At 35.4% G+C, this 19,863-nt stretch overlaps 1 protein-coding gene across 3 annotated transcripts in view; it reads left to right on the top strand.

The window, feature by feature from the left end:
• LOC110035693 (protein SAWADEE HOMEODOMAIN HOMOLOG 2-like) overlaps positions 1-17,212 on the top strand; it is a 55,939-nt gene extending 38,727 nt beyond the window's left edge. The window contains exons 3-10 of one of the 3 annotated variants that reach the window (XM_020739967.1): positions 1,364-1,449; positions 1,640-1,682; positions 1,753-1,891; positions 5,386-5,455; positions 12,871-12,922; positions 15,484-15,627; positions 15,931-16,050; positions 17,092-17,212. In XM_020739967.1, the coding sequence (XP_020595626.1) occupies positions 1,364-1,449; positions 1,640-1,682; positions 1,753-1,891; positions 5,386-5,455; positions 12,871-12,922; positions 15,484-15,627; positions 15,931-16,050; positions 17,092-17,130 (693 nt within the window). In that variant the 3' untranslated portion in view covers positions 17,131-17,212. The remainder of the gene's footprint in view (positions 1-1,363; positions 1,450-1,639; positions 1,683-1,752; positions 1,892-5,385; positions 5,456-12,870; positions 12,923-15,483; positions 15,628-15,930; positions 16,051-17,091) is intronic. The other 2 variants (XM_020739981.1, XM_020739974.1) reach the window with 2 other exon arrangements.
• The last annotated feature ends 2,651 nt before the right edge of the window (positions 17,213-19,863 follow it).

Raw genomic sequence — 19,863 nt, 5'->3', positions numbered from 1 at the left:
CTCTCACTACTTGTTTTACTTTTACAAATGTCACTAATTTCATGGCATGAGGAAGGGTACTTTTAATATATTATACTCCACTTTCTGATTTTCACTAAGTATTTTAGTTTAGGATTAGTAGTATTGTAGTGATAATTGTAGGATATAATCAAAACCAAACATTTATCAACCTTCCAAGCTAGGGCGTGTTATTCTAGACTAGAACTTCTCTTGAAAGCCATCGTGATTAACCTCGATCTCCTTGGGATCGATATTCGGTGCTTAATCAGAAAACCCTATATTACTTGATAACGATATATATACTTGCATAGAATCCCTACTATTTAAAAATGTAATTAAAATCTTACTTTATTTAGAATCAAATTTGGGATTAAGTTTTTGACGTCATTATCGGGGATTAAAATTTTCAAGTAGTGGTGTTAACTTCATAAATCCTTACATATAAAAAAACATCGGGATCAACAACCAAAATATGTTTCTTCACTAACACAAAACAACACAACTCAAATGTATAAAGTTAAGCATCTACAATTCGAGAGGTAAGTGATCTCTCCCAACAGCTACAATTTGCATGGTAGGCGATCCCTCCTAAACCGTTAGCCTAAGACTGAATACCACGATCTCATGCATGCCCTAACCCTGAATATTAGCCCTATTTAGACCCCACAATAATAAATAATAAATTACTAAGTCTTCAAATTATTTGGCGGGCTCAAACTCATTGTAACATCCCGATATAAAGAAAACAATGTCATATAAGCAGAAAAATGTGGTTGTGGTCATGGGAAGCTAGAGAAGGCCACGAGCATGACATCCTAATCTTTTAGAGTAGGATATGAGCACGGCATTGTCCAAGTGGTGTTTCTTAAAAAAATATTTCAATTGCTTGTCTTATGTTTCTTACAGTTTTTAGAAGTAAATTTAGTAGTTCCTATTCTCCTCTAATTTGATGTATTTTTACCATGACTCTTAACACCAGTTTTATCTCATTCCATTAATGAGTTTGAGCCCTGAAAGTTGTTATCAGAGGACATTCTGAATGGTTATCGTTGCCCTTTTTTTCCCTTCATTTATCTCAAAATCTCTCATTTTGAGTCATCATCCTTACATTGGTGAGTGCCATAGATTTTGTACTTCTAGATATAGTTTTTTATTAACTGTAAAATTCATGATTTTTTTGCTCTTACACAAGTTTGGAGCTAATATTTCTGATTCATCAAATTATGAGTAAATTTATTGGTTTGTTTCATGTTTAGTAGTATACCTTATTTTTCTAATGCGCTAACATGGCTGAGACATGAAGCACTTTCAGTCCTCTATTATCTCAGTTAATTTCTTAATTATTTGAATCACTTTCTAACAGGTTAGACATATGGAGATGTTGCTCCGGGAGGGTAAAGATGAACTGTCGGATCCAAAATTTCACCAAAAACTCGCTGATGAATTTAAGTGAGCCCCATGTTATCTTCAGTTCTTCTTAGCTTCCTTATTCAAGCGGATATTTTCTTAAAGTTTTGCGAGGCAAAAATAGTAAAAGTGAATACAACTTATTTCATTTTCTGAGCTCTAATGAACTTTCATGAATGATCATGATATACATAAGCTATAATTTTTTTAATTTGTCAATTACTTGTTATAGTGCTAAAGATCGAGCTGAAAAGAAAGCCATACAGGCGCAGCAGGTAATCTCTTATAAACTCTTATTCTTTCTTAAATTTTCCGGGTGATGTTTCTTCTCTTGTTTGATATCAGATACAAAGATGGTTCCTGAACAGGCAACATATTGAGAAAATTGAGGATATTTCATCATCCAGTTCTTCAAAAGAAATGGATCCTGCTGGGGATGAAAACATGCCAAATAATGCTGTTCAATGTTTTGATTTTCCTGAAGGTGTTTAATCCAATAGCAGAGTCATGGACTCATTGTTTGTAATGCTTGTTGCCATATTGATGTTTGTATCACATTCTATATTTCGAAATTTCTAGTATTTTTTTTGAAAAAAATGAAAAATAGAAATAGTTAAGGAGTAGAAACTAGGCAAGGAGTTTTTGGACTTTTCATCACTGAAGTTTTATATCAAATATATACGATTTGCATTTTTAGCTCTCAATTCTTATATCCATCTTACTTATATGCCATCTTACTTATGCATGAAAAGTTGTATTTCACTTTTTTAAAGTTAAACCAGTGGTATTTTTGATATGATATGAAAGATTTAGGTGATAAATGAAAAAAGTAAAGTTTAGGTGTGAGATATGTAAATACTTGGGAATTGAGTGGTATGTATATAGATGCACCAATATATAATTATGAGCACTGAAGCACACCTACAAGCAAGAAGTCCTACATAGAATTGATTACTTTCACATCATTCTGACTACCTTTTATAAATATTTCTGCAATTTAATTGTGGAGTCTATCTAAAACTGGAGAGTCAAACTACTTTTTCGGTATCATACATTATTACCTCTATTGTTACTGTTGATTATCTTAAAATAGCACTTCATTTTTGTTTGCTGATTTACTCATCAATTTTCAAAGTTGTTTTGATTGTATATCTGTCCACAATTTGTGCATACATGGCTATCACTTTGTAGTAAGATTTATCGGCATACCACTCAATTCGAAAATGTTAAAAGTTAAACCAGTGGTATTTTTGATATGATATGAAAGATTTGGGTACAACAACAACAACAACAAAGCCTTAATCCCACTACGTGGGGTAATATGAAAGATTTGGGTGATAAAATGTAAAATGTAAAGTTTAGCTGTGAGATATGTAAATACTTGGGAATTGGGTGGTATGTATATAAATGGCCCAATATATAATTATGAGCACTGAAGCACACCTACAAGCAAGAAGTCCTACATAGAATTGATCGCTTTCACATCATTCTGACTATCTTTTGTAAATATTTTTGTAATTTAATTGTGGAGTCTATCTAAAACTAAAGAGTCAAACTACTCTTTCGGTATCATACATCATTACCTCTATTGTTACTGTTGATTATCTTAAAATAGCACTTCATTCTTGTTTGTTGATTTGATCATCATCAATTTTCGAAGTTGTTTGATTGTTTATCTGTCCACAATTTGCACATGCATGACTATTATTACCTCTATTGTTACTGTTGATTATCTTAAAATAGCACTTCATTTTTGTTTGCTGATTTGATCATCAATTTTCAAAGTTTTTTGATTGTATATCTGTCCACAATTTGCGCATACATGGCTATCACTTTGTAGGAAGATTTACTGACATACCACTCAATTCTTGTGTATTTATATATCTAACACCTAAACTTCAATTTTTACATATTTGTCATCTTTTTTAGGCATGAAAAAGTGTATTTCATTTTTGTAAATGTTAAAATAGCGGTGTTTTTTATGTGATACGAAAGGTTTGGGTTGTATAAATGTAATAGGCGAAGAACATGTTGATACCGGATGAAACCCAAACCATGACTCAAAAATTGCAACCATCATTACAGGATGCCACAAGGTTACAATGACAACCTTCAACAAGACATAAGATAACACAGGTAAACAGTAAACGACAATGGGGATTGCTGAATTTAAATGAAAAGCAATAACATAAAACATAAACAACCCTCTTTGACGGGTACGGTAGGGCGAGGTTGGAACAACGGTGTTGGCGGCCGCGGGTAAAAGGTCAGGAAGGCTGGTGGCTGCTAGGAGGAGTCGGACAGGTGGCCAGAAAGTGTTGGAGAGGACCGGCGGTTAGGGGGGTAAACGAGCTGAACACGAGCGAGCCCAGACTTAGCTCGTGTATATTTCGAGCTCAAAAAGTGTGTTTGTGTTCGGCTCGTTTGCTTAGCAAGCCGAACACGAGTCATTTACGAACAAAGAGTCGTTTTGACAACCCTAATCACGTAGTCATAAGATGTTAAGGGTTGGAGCAAGATTTAAAACATCATTTGAATCTAAATTTTTTAATTGATTATAAATCTTTGTAGCCTTGCAGTCAATTAAATTTTTTAAAAGTACTACTCCTCAAAGATATATATATATATATATAATTGATTAATAGTATTTCGAGCCGAACACGAACGAACAAATATTTGTTCATGTTGTTTGTGTTCGGCTCGTTAACTTAGTGAACGAGCTGAACAGGAGTTTCTTAACGAACCGAACACGAGCTGTTCGCGAACAACGAGCTGCTTTGACAGCCCTACCGGTGGTCTGTTGGAAGGGGACCGGAGGGGGTAGCAAGGCTGGCGGGCTACTAGGAGGGACGACCAGGGGCAGGGAAAAGCTGGAAGGGCTGTTGGTAGGTGATCGACGAGGTAGAAAACAATTGGAAGTAGTCCTGAGGGAAGAAGTAAAGCTGACAACAGTGGAAGAGGGGCTGTGGTGGCTGGACGGGAGCAGGAAGGTGGCTGACAACAGTGGAAGAGGGGGTTGCGGTGGCTAGTTTTTGAAATGGCAACAGGGAAACGAAAGCATGGTAAGATAAATGACTCGTCGTCGGAGCACCACTCAGACTCTTGGAAACGGTCACCACCTAGGACGAGGGACAATCGAAGCACTTTCTTATCTTCAGTTACAACCCTTGAAGGGAACAATGCCGACGACGACAATCTGAATTCAAAAATCTCATAACTCAAAACTGAAAAACTTCAAGCATACCACCTCTTATTTGTAATAAGGTTTATAATTTATTTTATGCAATGTTTTAAAACAAGGAAGAAAATGAAAATAATAAGAATTTATAATTTAGGTAATGTTTATAATAGGAAGAATTCAAAATAGGCAAAGATTAAATAAGTGAGGGAAATTCAAATTTGGAAAGGAAAGACTTCTGATTTCAATAAAGATAATCAGATTTCAAATTTGGAAGGGATTTATTATAGAAGGTACTAGAAAGAAAAGGAAAGGAAGGAAAGGAAATGACAAAAAAAGGGGGTCGGCAGCCCTTGAGGACCGGCCGGTCCAGCCAAGCTGGACCTAACCCTAAGCCGGTCCTCCCCAAAGCCCTGCGTCACAGGTATTGAATTTTAAATACATAAGAATTGGGTGGTATGTATGTAAATGATCCCACTTTGTATTTGCTTGAAACTATTATGCAGATTAATGATTTTGCGTGCCTTGAAAATATCTGTGCTACTTTTGTCTTTCATACGTCAAATTCTAAAATCGAGCATTATCTTAAGCTTGATTAATTACCATAATTACCATTTACCATAATACTTTACTAATTGATTAGGATAATGGTGATGGTGATGACCATATACAATTATCATTGATGTATGCTATTCACTAAGGAATATTGGCCATATTGTTCGTGCTTAGTTGTGTTCTTAATTTATCCTTTTATGTCATTTTGCCACGTATAAAGTTCATTTTCATTAACATTTTGCTAGATGATTGCGATGAGATTTCTGAAGGATTTGTAATGGAATTTGAGGCAAAGTCCTACAGAGATCAAGCATGGTTAGTCTTCTAAACTTGGATTTTAAGATTTTATTTAGACTTAATTTTGCCGATTTATTTTTTCCTCTCTCCGTGTAGTTTCTTGTTCATTTTGTGAATTTGTTTGTTTGGTTTAAAATGTATGGGCTATTAAATGCAGTTATATAACTTTTCAACCTTACTGATTTGAGAAACTATATAAGCACCATCCCTTTTTTTTTTGGATTTGTTAATTGGTGATTTATTAGGTTTGGGACTAGCAGTTATGATATCTTTATCCTTTTCAAGTTTCACTGTTCCGTCCCTCAACATTTCTCTAATTTCATTACCATTTCTTTCGTCTAACATAACCATTTTAATAGACAATAATAAATCGACAAAAGAGAGAAATATGACTTGCTCCTTTGAATGAATCTTTTCCAGCATTTTGTTGCCAGTTGGGTCTTGCAGCAGGTGACTGTGATGTAGAATGTCGAAGGGTTTAGGATTCACTAATGCAAATTTAGTATGAGATGTATAATGAAAACGAAAAAGTCACAAGTCATAGATCATCAATTCTAAATTTAACAAAAACTTGTCATCTTGAAGGCAAAAGCATCAAATATACTTCTTTCGTTCAAATAGTAATATGAGCACTATCAAAATCTAATTTCTCACATGGTAATTGAGAATAAATTTAAAATTTTTGAAAAGACCAAGGTTCACATCACAAAAAGGAATCGGATGCATACTCCGTAATTTTTTAAACATGCTTATGCATTTATCACTAAATAAGTAGATTGAAAGAATGATTTTTCATGAGTCAATGCTGAGAAAATTTGTAACAAATATGAATCACAAAATATCACACTATGAAATTGAGGCGAAGAAAGATTTGACTTATATTGAAGAACCTGAAAACATATTGAAATTTGATGATAAAAAATTGTGAAATTAATAGATTGTTTATGTGAAGGTGAACCCGAGGATTTGATCAGAAAAAGGAGCAATTTAGAGAGCATTATTTGAAATGAAGGTTCTCATAGCTGTTGGAATGATCGTCCAGGAAATGAATTTCCAGGAAGAAATTCTTATAAGCGGAGGAGAATTGTAAAATCCAAAAATTTTACAAAGATTAGATTAAAATTTCTCTTAAAATTTATACCCATTTTTACATTTCTCGAAAATGATCAGCTGTGTTTTAATAAAATTATATAATTTATTACGATCATTTTAACATATTTAAAAATATATATGTATAAATGAGTATATAAGTATTTATAATTAATCTATTAATTAAAGTATTTGTCCTAAGGTTTTAAATAAATTCACTGCAACGAGAATTAATGTCCTCTAGAATTAGTTTGACTTCCTCACGTAACTCCCCCCTTTTTAAACGCCGACAGAAACATGTGGCTGTGATAAATTTGGACAAGGTTAACAGATATAATTAATCACTAATATATTGATACATTAACATAAAAATATTAACCTTAAAATCTAAGCATTATATTTAAGCCATTCTATTTGCCTTGTTTTTCCCATATACCAGTGGTCAAAACTGAGAAACAGAAAAGGGACAAGAAAGAATAGGGAAAAAATTGAAACATGAAACAAGGATTCGCTGCTAAAAATCAAAATCCAGTTTTTTTTGCATTTTCCACAAAAAAATAAGTTTGGTTTTTTTGTTGTAGGTTGAAAGGCTTATCGAGGCGAGTTTTTTTAGGTAAAAATATCATTTTAAAGTTATTTGAGTTATAATAGTGTTGCTAATTTGAGAATTATTATAAATTGAAAAAATAGTTATAACAGTATTGCTAATTAAAGAATTATTATAAAATGAAAAAATTGTCATTATTAGGTTGTTTACAAAAGAACAAGACTTCGGAGAGACAAATAAGAAAATTTATCAGGAGAACAATCCTATAATTGCTGTGAGATACTCGATTTTTACTTTAGGGTGCAAATTATCTTTAGGCCTAATGTTTGTCAATCCCCATAGCTTTACTGACCTGTTATATGTATTTGAGTAGATGATTCTTCATATTGAGCATCATATTAGTAAGTCTATTGAATTTTTATGTGATCATTTGTTCAAAATAAACGTATAGTATTTCTATAGAATTCTTGTGTTAAGATTTTTTTACTAAAGTATGATGCATAATCAAGTATATATGTTGCTGTTATATACCATTTTATACATTTTGATGTGATAAAAAGTGCATATCTATGTTAAAATCTTTTAAATGGTGATACCAAAACTAGTAGGAAATTCAACGGAAAACGCAAAGCAAACTTTTATTGATAATGAGTTAGGGTTACAACACGACACAAATATAAAGTGAAAAACAATAACAAACCAAGATTCGACTAGGGACGGAAGAGAAGATCTGACAGCGGAGTGGCGTTGATAATGTGGTGAGGGTTGGTGGCTGCGAGGTCGGTTAGGAAGAGGTTTGGTGGCCGATAGGTGGGCTTACAACAATGTTGGTTTTAGGGAAAGGTTTGTCAGAGGCTGTTAAGTAATCCGAAGGGATGGGACCACCCTTCTAAGGGCTGTAATGGGGCTGCCATATGTGGAGGAAGGGGCTGGAGTAGTGGACAACAGGTAGGAATGTTGGGAAAGGGGTTTGACAGGCTGGGAAGTGACCGGGATTGCAGAGACAACTGCAATAGAAGGGCGGGCAAGGTGGCTGGGGATGGTGGGATGGTGGGAAGGCTGGACAACAATGTTAATGTAGATAGGAGCAGCGGCAAGGTCGTTAAAACGGGTGGGGAAGCTGAACGAAAAGTGGAAAGATAGTTGCAGGGGCGACCGAACGGGGAGCAAGGGTCTAGGGTGGTCGGCGGCTGAGGGAAAGGGAGAAGAAGATTTCGGGAAGAAGATTGAGTAAAATGCAACACCACCTTAGAATATGATACAACCGGAGCACCACCGCCTCTTCGAATACAACTCTAGAATAAGGAAAACTCGCCACACCAAAAACCTGAAAGTAAAATATATCAAATTCTAACCCTAAACTCTAAACACCACAAAAAATAGCTCCTGCATGAAAGAAAAGCAGAAAAGGAAGGAGGAGGGTGGTGGGCGGCAGTCCCGCCCTGTCAAATTCCCACCCCAGTCCACTCGGTCTGGGTTCACTCTGGAAGCAGTGAGAATTCCCGCACTGGGAAGCTGCGTCAGTGCAGGAAGTCTTGCGTACTGCATTAGTGTGTGATGCCCCGCGCCAGTCTCCTTGGGCTGGGGGAATTTCGATTTCATTTGTTGAAGCTTTAGGGTTCTCGTAGTACTTTGTCAGGTCGATGATGTTGAGCATGATTGAGATATTGTAGTCCCCCAACAGATCGTGTTGGGTAGGTGGAGCTCGGTCCAACCTCCTGCTCTGGTGGTTTGCATTTATGGAAATCATGTATTTGCTTCCTAATGAAAACCTTCCTAGTATTCACACCTTTCTCCTTTTGTTGCCCGCCCAACTAGATCCCGCTTGCTGCCTTTAATCTCCCGCCAATACCTGGATTCGCAAGATATGGCTTACCTTTCTTGGCCAAAATTTGGATGGCTTTATAAGCTCAGCTGAGATCTTCTCCCTTTCACGGTTTTGCTGTATGCATGTGGGCTTACGGGCAGGCAACAGAGAAAAAGAGGCTTGGCTTTTTTTCCCCCTTTATTCTTCCTTTCTTCTGTAGCTTTCAGGTAGGAGAGAGAAGGAAAGATAAAGTAAGAAGCTTCTATGGCTTGCTTACGGGAATAAAAGAAATTGGATTGCTCTTTGTTTTTCCCTTTGGATTCTTCTTTGTTCTTGGTGTGACTCTCGGTTTAGAGAGAGAGAGAGAGAAGGGGAGGAGAGAGAGGGAGAGAAAAAGGGTGTTTTCTTGTAATCGTCGAGGTGATCGACGAGTGTATTTCTCAAGTTAATAAAATCCTCTGTAGCTCCGTGGACGTAGGCAACGAACCATGTAAATCTGTGTGTTTCCACTGTGCTTTTATGTTTTGCATTTTTCTCGATTCAGTTTTTTCGCTTTATTGCCGTCGTTTTTTACAAGAGATCGATCTTATATGCGTTGTTGTTCTAAAACACATTTTGGTAGAATAGGTATCCGCCCACATTTGGTACGACTTGAGCTGGAATTGTAGGTTGACGAGTATTCTCACGGCTCAGGTATCAAGCTATTCGGGGGTAACCTACTTTTTCTTCTCCTGGTAATTGGCGGAGTGCAGCCGAGGAACTGCTATGAGAGGAGAAATGAATTATTAGTGAAATTTGTACCAAACTGCACCACCCTCTCATTAACACCCCCTCAAGAGACTTCTTCATTGATAGGACCTGGATTCCATTGACGAGTTTTCGTCTTCATTAAGTTCCTTGGGCATATTACAAAGCTAGTATTCACCTCTCCACTGGACATTAGACGATGGGTATCATGCTAGATTGAATATAAAATTGGAATAACCCCACGTAATATTCCCAACATGACACAAAATGGCCCCATTTCTTGCATGTTGGACCTCCTTCCATAGAGGTAACTTAGGAAGGGATTTATACATCTAAAAAATCTGTAATTCTCTTGTCTGTGGTGGTCCTGTATCTGTGATCGAATCCTCAAACTCATGCCCTTTTTGGATCTCCCATGCAGTCCTACTGATGTTACTCTCAACGCTTTCGAAACGTTAGCTTGAGGTAGGACAGTTTCATACTTTGCTTGAATGCCCGTTACATTAATGTCACTACCTTCCAGAACGACCACTGTTTCCTCAGTTGAAATCTCTATCTTGGGGCCAACTGTAATTGGTTGTCTCTTCCTGGTTGACTGACAATTGAGGATCCTCTCTGAAGTCTGCATCTTTTTTCGGATCACCGTTTATTTCTTTAACTGGAAGCTGGTCCTCCTTGTCCTCAGGGGATATTATGTCATTACCCAATTTTTCAAAATTGCCCTGCTCAGTGAAACAAATATATTCCTTGGTTGTGCATTCTGATTCAACATGCTCAAATTCGTGACACTTGCTACACTTTCTGGTCGTGACTGATCTAGAGATGTGAATTGGTTTCACCTGTTCTTCATTTTGAATTTGTTTTTTCGCTGACAGGGTCATCTTGAATGCTCTCTTGGGGTATTTTGGCTATAAATTCTGAGGTCGAACTCTGCCAGTGAGACAAGGGGGTCGCTTGGTGAGGTGGTCTCTCCACTTTTGAAGCTAAAGTCTGATTTTGTTTATAGTAAGCTGACATGAACTGTCGTTGCGTCTTCCAATTTATTTTCACATTCTCTTATTCTCCTATTCGACTCTCTAGATCATGATTGAGGGTAATCTTCCGTTAGATTTCATCTTGTCCGATAGCCGCCGCTGAAGTTAGTAGATCTATCTCCGTATCTCCTCCCGGGAATGCTCGGGCATATTTCTTGTTGGTGGCATGGCTAGGGTTTAGGGTTGGGAGGTGAAAGAGGGTGTAGGAGACTTATTAATGGTGTAGAAAATTTAGTTTGTTGTTGTTGATTTTGAAAATCAGCAAGGGTTAATTAGGGTTAGGTCAAATTCTTGGTGGAGGTTAGGGAATTTGAAAGGAAAATTTTGGCAGGGGTGGTTTGGGTAGGAGCAGATGCTAGAAAACCCTAGGATAAGACTAGGGTTAGGCTAGCTCTGATACCAAATATTATCTAAACTAGTAGGAAATTCAACAGAAAACATAAAACAAACTCTTATTGATACTGAGTTAGAGTTACAAAATGACAGAAACAGAAATTAAAAACTCAATAATTAACCAAGATCTGACTAGGGTCAGAAGGGAAGATCCGAGGGTGGAGTGGCGTCGGTAACATGGTGTGGGTAGAAGGGTTGTTGGCTGCGAGGTCAGTTTGGAAGAGGTTTGGTGGTTGGTAGGTGGGCAGGACAGCGAGGGTGGCTGTAGGAAAAAGGTTGTCAAGGGCTGGGACCTCCCTCCTAAGGGCTGTAATGGGGCTGCCTGATGTGGAGGAATGGGCTGTTGTAGTGGACAATAGGTACAAATGCTCGGAAAGGGATTCAACAGGCTGGGAAGAGACCAAAACAGCACAGACAACTGCAGTAGAAGGGCGGCAAGGTGGCTGGGGATGTGGGAAGGCCGGACAACATTGTTAATGTAGATAGGAGCGGCAACGAGGTGGTTGGAATGGGTGGAGAGGCTGGACAACAGTGTTTATCTGTACTATTATGAAATTTCAACTTAGAACAATATAAACCATTCATTGAATATATGGATTAACTGTATGATCAATTTAAGAACCTTAAATTGAATGACTATGGAGTGCATGAATATTATGTAAGGTTTAAATGTACTTTAGCCAAGCATATTATACGATTTATTATTATTATGTTACTGTTATCTGTTTCATTAAAGGTATTAGACAAGAAATTAATGATGAATCAAACTACACTTAATAAAAAAAGACTATTTAAGGCTTTACACAAAGTTATTTATATTAATAATTATTAGAACTACTTTTTTGTAAGGAATATTGCATTTTTTTAGTGTTTTCAATTCATACCAGCATGAGACATGGTTAAATTTGATTTATTTCATGAATATTTTTTAATGATGTATTAAATGTTAAAAATATTAATAGTTGAATTATTTTTTAAAGCTACTTTTATTGAATATGCATTTGCTTATATTAGTATGGACCTAAACCTATAATTAAATGAGTTAGAATTTAAGTTTTAAATTAAAATTAAACATGTGATTATATCTGAACATGAACTTTTATATTCCTTAATGTAACTGAATAGATCATGTTTATTGATGTTGACAACTTATTTGAAGAATTTAATAATTTAACCATTGAGGAAATATCAAATAAAATTGTCCCAATGAATCAACCTAAGATTAAAATTGTTTTGGTACATTGTTTTTAAATCTACAAATTCATAAATAACTTTATGGAAAATTTAATGTTTGTCAATATTTAAAATGATTTACTAATGATGCTTGCCCTAAAGGAAACTCAAAATTTTGAACTCCATCTAACTGTTCAAGTGTGAAGGCATGTAAGTCATCAAGACCTAATATTTAAGTTATTCCCGTTAATTTTGTTTGAAATGCATATCATATTTGTGCGGGTTGCCTACATTAGAAGACGACTCTATGGAACATAATAAACATCAATTTTATGTTTTCTTCAACATATGCACTTCTATATATTAGTTAAATATTCACTAGTATTTATTAGAAAGCATATTTATATTTTACTACTATCACTGCATAGCAAAATAGCCAAACATATTGTTTTTCAAATCAAAATAAAAACAAAAAAATAGAAAATAAAAACAGAAGTGATTCCAAACTACCCCTTAGTGTTTCAAGGCAAATAATTACCAGCTATTCTTATAAGAAAGCATGCTTATGGAAAATAATGATTTGAATATCCTTAAACTAGTGTTATTTTTTACCATAGCAATGATTCAGTTTTTGCCCCTGTAGGTATGACGTCTCTACATTTCTTGCGCATAGAGTTCTCACTTCTGGAGAAGTTGTAAGAAATATCCCTGACATCTGAGCTCTTCCTTTGTAAATTTTCCATCTTTTCTGTCATTTTCATGCAATCCCCCACCTGGTTCAATTTTATGTTAGCTTTTTGGGGCATTTACATACGCAGCACACAATTCTTTTTACATATCTCACACCTAAACTTCGATATTTACACGCATAGTTCTCAATTCTTTAATATCAAATAAAAAATATTACTATTACCACTTTTAAAAGTAAAATACAACTTTTCATGCATAGGTTTAAAACACCAAAGTGCTGTGTATATAAATGAAAGTTTAGGTGTGAGATATGTAAATACATAAGAACTGTGTGCTATGTATGTAAATTTCCCTAACTTTTTTCCAATTTCTTCAATTACGTCGATTGTTTTTAGTGAATCCGTTTAGATATACTATTTACATTTTGTTAGACGCTTTTTTGGTAATTTGATTTGATCTACCTTGCTTCTATCGTTTTCCTAATGCAAAAAAGTATGTATTTAAAACACTTCCATTAAAGTTTAAATTAAGTTTCAAGATTATGCTGCAAAAAAAAAAATTTAATGCCTTGCATTTGGCCCTAAATGTGTGCAATATCTTCAATAAGGCATTTGGCGCTAAATGTGTGCAATATATTTAATTTTTTGGGCTCATTGAGTCGCTATTAAACAGATGTGCCTTCTGATTCTTTCTGTTTGGGAACCCATCGAGATTAGCCTTCACTTTTCTTTCTTGCAACTTGTCCATATCTAAAGTTTTAAAACTTCATGTACAAAGTTGCATGTTTTTGATACTCCTCAAGACCCAAAATCAGCGAGCAAATGACAGCGAAACATGAATAGATAGGTGGAAAAATCGAACGAGGGCTGCTCTTACTAAAAATAAAGGAAAACAAGCGAGATACGAGAATGATCTACTATTCTAGAGATATATCGGCTCTCCCACAACCCTGGACGTCACTAGAAACACCACATGAAAAAGAAAAGACACAACAGCCCAAAAACATGCATCCCCCAAAAAGAATAAACCCTAAGTCCCCCCTTAATAGAATCCTCCCACAATATTTCCAACTTTCCCTTCTAACTTTTTTAGTTTCTTCTCCTTGAGTATGTAATTAAGGCCATTGTGGACCCCAACATCTCCATACCTTCTTCGGCCTCGACAAAATGCCACTTCTTTCCTTCAAGCGCAACAGACCTGCCCTCCTGTTGTTGTGGCGGGCAGGTTGAGGGGATCTCGACCGGTCCAGGAGGGAATGATCTCCTAATAGGCGTAACAGTACTCCCCTCTCAAAGAAATATCTTGTCCTCAACGTGAAAGGATAGAAACTGCTTGTGGTTCACCTCGTCAAGCTCCCGTGTAACTTCATAGTTGAATAATCATTTTCACTTAACCAATATCTCCTTTTTCCCCTACTCCCCGACACACTTCTTCGATTTCTAGCAACTTCAGAATCACTCCCGTCCTCCATCAACATTGGCAGTAGTGTAAATGAGGGTGTATGATCTCCAATGGCATGTCTCAACTGTGATACATGAAAAACCGGGTGTAGTGCGGAAGATGGTGGTAACTTCAAACGGTAGAACACTGCCCCGATGGGTGCAATCACCTCATAAGGTCAAAATTATCACGGTGAAAGTTTCTCCCTCCTCCTGGCCAATATCTTATGTTGGTAGGCCTCAACTTCAAGTAGACTATGCGTGCAATCACCTTAATGCCTTGGTTTGACTTCGATTCTGCACAAGCGACACTTAGAGGAATATGTGGCAACATGCGAAGATGGGCGGCTAGGATGAGTGGAAACAAGGTGGGAGGTGGCTGGAAAGGATGACAACAGGTGGAGAAAGTGGTGGTTGGTGGCTGGTGTTGCAAAAAGACCAGGAAGATTGCAGGAGTGCTGTCCGGTGGTTCCGACAGTGAGGGGATGGTTGTAGAGTATGGGAAGTTGAGCATAAGTATTTTCTCGGGAATGAGCTACAGACGTAGCGCCACTTGCCTTTGGATATAACCTTAGAAGGGAGAAATCGAGATGCCCAACATTACTGAATATAACCTTTTTTTTTTAGAATATGCATATTAACTCCTTTTTTCGTGCATGTTCGTTGTTCAATTGCATTGAATTTGTTTTGTGGCCTCTTGCATGAGTAATTTTTTTTTTTTACTTTTCTTGTGTGTCGATTTTAATAATTAGTGGGTTCTAGAACTTTCTACATTTCGGATGCATCAACATTGTTTCTTTTTATGTATAACCAACGTTCGAGTCTTTTTCATGCAAGCGGTGCTTTTCGAACCAAATTGACATGATGTCTCAATCATTGGCCATCATTTTTGTCACGATCAATCCAATTAATCGCCGAGCACTTTTTTTTAGTAATCTTTATGCTCCAGATGCATGATTGCACGCTCGAACAAATGCTTAATTGTTCAAATTCATGAAAAAATTTTCAAATACCATACCTTGTAAAACATCAATGAAGCAAAACCAGAGCACCGTTTCATTATTCTCACCATATTCTTCTTCAACGCAGCAATATGTTTCTACTTTCTGAGAATTTCTCCATTCTAGGAAGTTCGTGTGAGTTTCCTTGGCTTTGGCCCTGAGGAAGACGAGTGGGTCAACGCCACCAAGGCTGTTAGAGATCGATCCATACCTATGGAGGCTTCTGAATGCTGGAGGGTTAATGAAGGAGACATTCTTCTCTGTTTTCGAGTAATTTATTAAACCATTTCTCCGAAGGAAGATTTACATATATACCACTATTTTCCTTTGTATTAAAATATTTAACACCTAAACATCAATTTTTTACGTGTTAACCACCTTGTTTATGCATGAAATGTTGCATTTCATTTTTTTTTTTAAAGTTAAGCTGATGGTATTTTTGATGTGATATGAAAGATTTGAGTGATAAATGTAAAAAATAACCTTTTAGTAGTTAGATATGTAAAAACATAGGGAATTGGGTGGCATGTATGTACATGCCCCTTCTCTTAAATTTCTCAATCTTTCTTGTAGGAGAAAGATGAAACTGCTTACCACTTTGATGCGCACGTTGTTTCGATTGAGCGAAGAATTCATGATAATAGGGTTTGTAGCTGCGCCTTCTTGGTACGATATGTTCATGATCAGGCTGAGGTATGTGGCTTTTAAGATCTGTTTCTAAGGCTTTGTTTTATTGCACTTTTCTTTTTATAAAAATTGATATAATTGTCAAAATGATCCGGTGACTCTTTGCAAGGGGCCATTTAAGCCCTAAAATTTACAAGATTACCAATTTAGTTCCCATACATTTTTGTTATGGGTTGAAATAGGCCCTGTGAGGACTACTTTAGCCCCCATCAAAATAATCTGAGGACTATTTGATTATTTTTATGAACTCTGAGACTAAAATGATCACATGTAAATAACCAAGGGATTATTTTTACACTTTATAAAATTCTATCAAGGAATTGTTTTAAGAAAATTAGTTTCTTAAAGTGAATCTCACACTCAATGTAATCTCTTCTACACCTCTAAAAATTTTGAAAGAAACAAGAAAGTAGTATGTGGATGAGATGATGGCCTGGTGGTATCTCCGACCATAAATACAAAATAAAAAATAAAAAATAAAAAATAAACTTATGTATTTACAGATCTAACACTAAAATTTTTCGGGGCATGTACATACATACCGCCTAATTCCTATGCATTTACATATCTTACACCTAAATTTTACTTTCTACATTTACACCACAAAAATTTTCATATTATATCAAAAATACCAGTGTTTTAACTTAAAGAGGTGAAATACATCTTTTCATGCATAAGTAGGACGGCATATGCGTAAAAATTGAAGTTTTAGTTGCAGATATGTAAATGCATAGGATTTAAATGGTATAAATGTTAATCTTCCAAATTTTTATATTTACAAACCTATGAGTGAAAATTTGCATTTCATTTCAACAAACAAGTGATTGTGATATTTTTGATGTGATGTGTTAAAGATCTGAGTGGTATGAAGATAAATTTAAAGCTTTACTGTTAGATATATAAATACATAAAAATCACATGGTATGCTTGTAAATGTCCCAGAAAAATATCTCTAATTGGGGTTGATTTTATCTGCTTCTGTTACTTCTAGCATTAAGAATTGAAGCATTCATGACTTCCCCCACTCTCTCTACTGCCTAATTTCAGGAGATTGTTCAACTCAGCCAATTATGCCGTAGACCATGATATCAGTATGCTTGCCAATTATGCCGTAGACCTTGATGTCAGTAATCATGGTTTGTAATTTTTTTTTGGAAGATTTACATGCATACCAATACCACTCAATTCCTATGTCCACTCAATTCCTATGTATTTACATATCTAGCCCCTAAACTTCAATTTTTACATGCCAAGTTGCCTATGTATGAAAATATGTATTTCACTTTTAAAAGTTAAAATGGTGGTGTTTTTTATGTGATATGATAGATTTGGGCGGTATAAATGTAAAAACAAGTTTAGTTAGATATGTAAATACATTAGACTTGGGTGGCATGTATGTAAATGCCCCCCTTTTTTGGTACCGAAGCTTTCTTCTTAATGGCGGACATTGTTATATTATTTGCTTATAAGAATCAAGATGCGCTGTCTTCAGAGAAAAATTTGCGTACGTAAGAAGTACCCAACGATGCGTACATAGTGGAGGTTATATTCATGTTATATCTGCATTATATCCACATTATATCGTCTATAATCTCGATCTAACTTTCATATAACCTACATGAACTTACTAATAAGTTCTGCGCTTCTGTTTTCACATATCTGTAAGTTACATGGAAGTTACATAGAGATTACAAGACCTATAACACGAATATAACCTCCATTATGTACGCAGCGCTGCGTATGTCTTACGTATGCAAATTTTTTTCCTGTCTTCAATGGATGATGACATGTAATTTAGAGAGCTTGTCTGTTTTGTAGAGTTTATTGAAGTTTTACATACATACCACTTAATTCCTATTTATGTTCATAATCAACACTTAAAACTTCAATTTTTACGAATATGCATCCTTATTTGTACATGGAAAGTTTTATTTCATTTTTTATAAGTTTAAATAGTGATATTTTTTGATATGAATGATTTGTGTGACATAAATGTAAAAAAGTAAAATTTTGATGTTTGATATATAAATGCATGGAAATTATTTGGGTGGTATTAATGTAAGAAAAAAAGGTGTTAATATGGGAAAAAAATTGCGTACGATAGACGTACGCAGTGCTGCGTACGATTTCGAGGTTATATGGAGGGTATAAGGGGGTTATATACCCGTGTTATAATTCCTTGTAACCTCCATATAACCTTGTGTAACCTACTTGTAACATACAAATAAGTTCCGCGCTTCTGTTATCATATATTAATAATTTATTAGTAGGTTACATGTAAGTTACAGAAGGTTATATGAAAGTTACAAGGGGTTATACCGCAGATATAACCCCCTTATACCCTCGATATAACCTCGAAATCGTACACAGCGTTGCGTACGTCTATCGTACGCAAGTTTTTTTCCGTTAATTTGAATAGATATAGGAATTTTGTTAAATGCCCACGCAATTAGTGATTGAATGTTAGTTTTCCATCGTGAGGTTAAGAATTCAAATCGTGAATATTATTCTTTGACTTCAACTTTTCAAATATCCCCACAAAAAAAAAAAAAAAAATAAAAGATATTTATATAAGTCCCACCTAATTCATATGTATTTACATGTCTAACATCTATTTTTTTTTATTGTTAGAACTAGGTCCTAAAGACGATACACCCTGCTAACACATGATATGATGAAATGTAGTGAACATACTTTATATTTTCAAAAGAAAAAAAAGTTATATATATATATATATAATAACATAAAAACAATGAAAAAATGGATTGTATTTCATACACAAAAAAAAAAAAAATACAATATAATAATGGTTGAAATTTAATAATGCGAAATAAAGTGGACTACTTCATGATATTTTAGCATCCTACGAGAAGCAAGAGGCTTGCGGTGACTCGGTCCAATGGGAAATACTTGAAAAAAAAAAAATTTAAGAATTTGAGATAATGTATGAAGATACCTTTGACAGAATATCTTGTAGTCTGACAATTTCATTATTTGATATATTGAGTATTTCACTGAGATGTTTCTCTTCTAAGACCAGAGCTGATTTTTCTATCTCAACCTCTATAAGGGCTTCAGTAAGTTGCTAGATCAACTCCTCTTTCTCCCTTGAGACCAAATTTAAAGAATCTTGAAACCCCATACAGGAAGATTCAGAATCAGCCAACCTTTTTTCCATTGTTTTAAGCTCTTCCTTTAGCAATTCCAATTCGAAATCTGCGGTGCTCATTTTGTTAGCCATAGCTTCTAACTCAGAGTTCAGAATTTCATTGTTAGCATATTCATCTTCTTTTTCTTAAGTTACAATTTTTATAGTTCAAAGAAGAAATCTCAGCCTCCATCTGTAATGGGGTGTTTCGTAGATTAAAAATTTCCTCCTCCAAAAGTTCAGATTGAGAACTAGGCACAAAGCTTTTCAATTTTTTTTTTTTTTTATGCTTCAATAGTGACAGATTTTTATAGATGTTGCACCATTGAAGCATAAAAAAAAAATAATAATTGAAGAGCTTCGTGCAAAGTTTCTTAGTTCTCAATCTGAACTTTTGGAGGAGGAAATTCTTAATCTACGGAATACCCTATTTCAGATGGAGGCTGAGATTTCTTCTTTGGAGGAGGCTCTAGAAATCATAACTGATGAAAAAGAAGATGCATATGCTAACAATGACATTTTGAACTATGAGTTAGAAGCTATGGCTAACAAAAATGAGGACTGCAGTTTTTGAATTGGAATCTTTAAAGGAAGAGCTTAAAACAATCCCTTGAAGGATTTCGCGCAACTCCATCTACCTACACAACCAGTCGACCAAATTCGAATTTGAC

This window comes from Phalaenopsis equestris, unplaced genomic scaffold (genome assembly GCF_001263595.1).
Source record: "Phalaenopsis equestris unplaced genomic scaffold, ASM126359v1 Scaffold000002, whole genome shotgun sequence".
Lineage (NCBI taxonomy): Eukaryota > Viridiplantae > Streptophyta > Magnoliopsida > Asparagales > Orchidaceae > Phalaenopsis > Phalaenopsis equestris.
The sequence above is the reverse complement of the archived record's forward strand: the minus strand, read 5'-3'. Positions and strand labels throughout refer to the sequence as shown.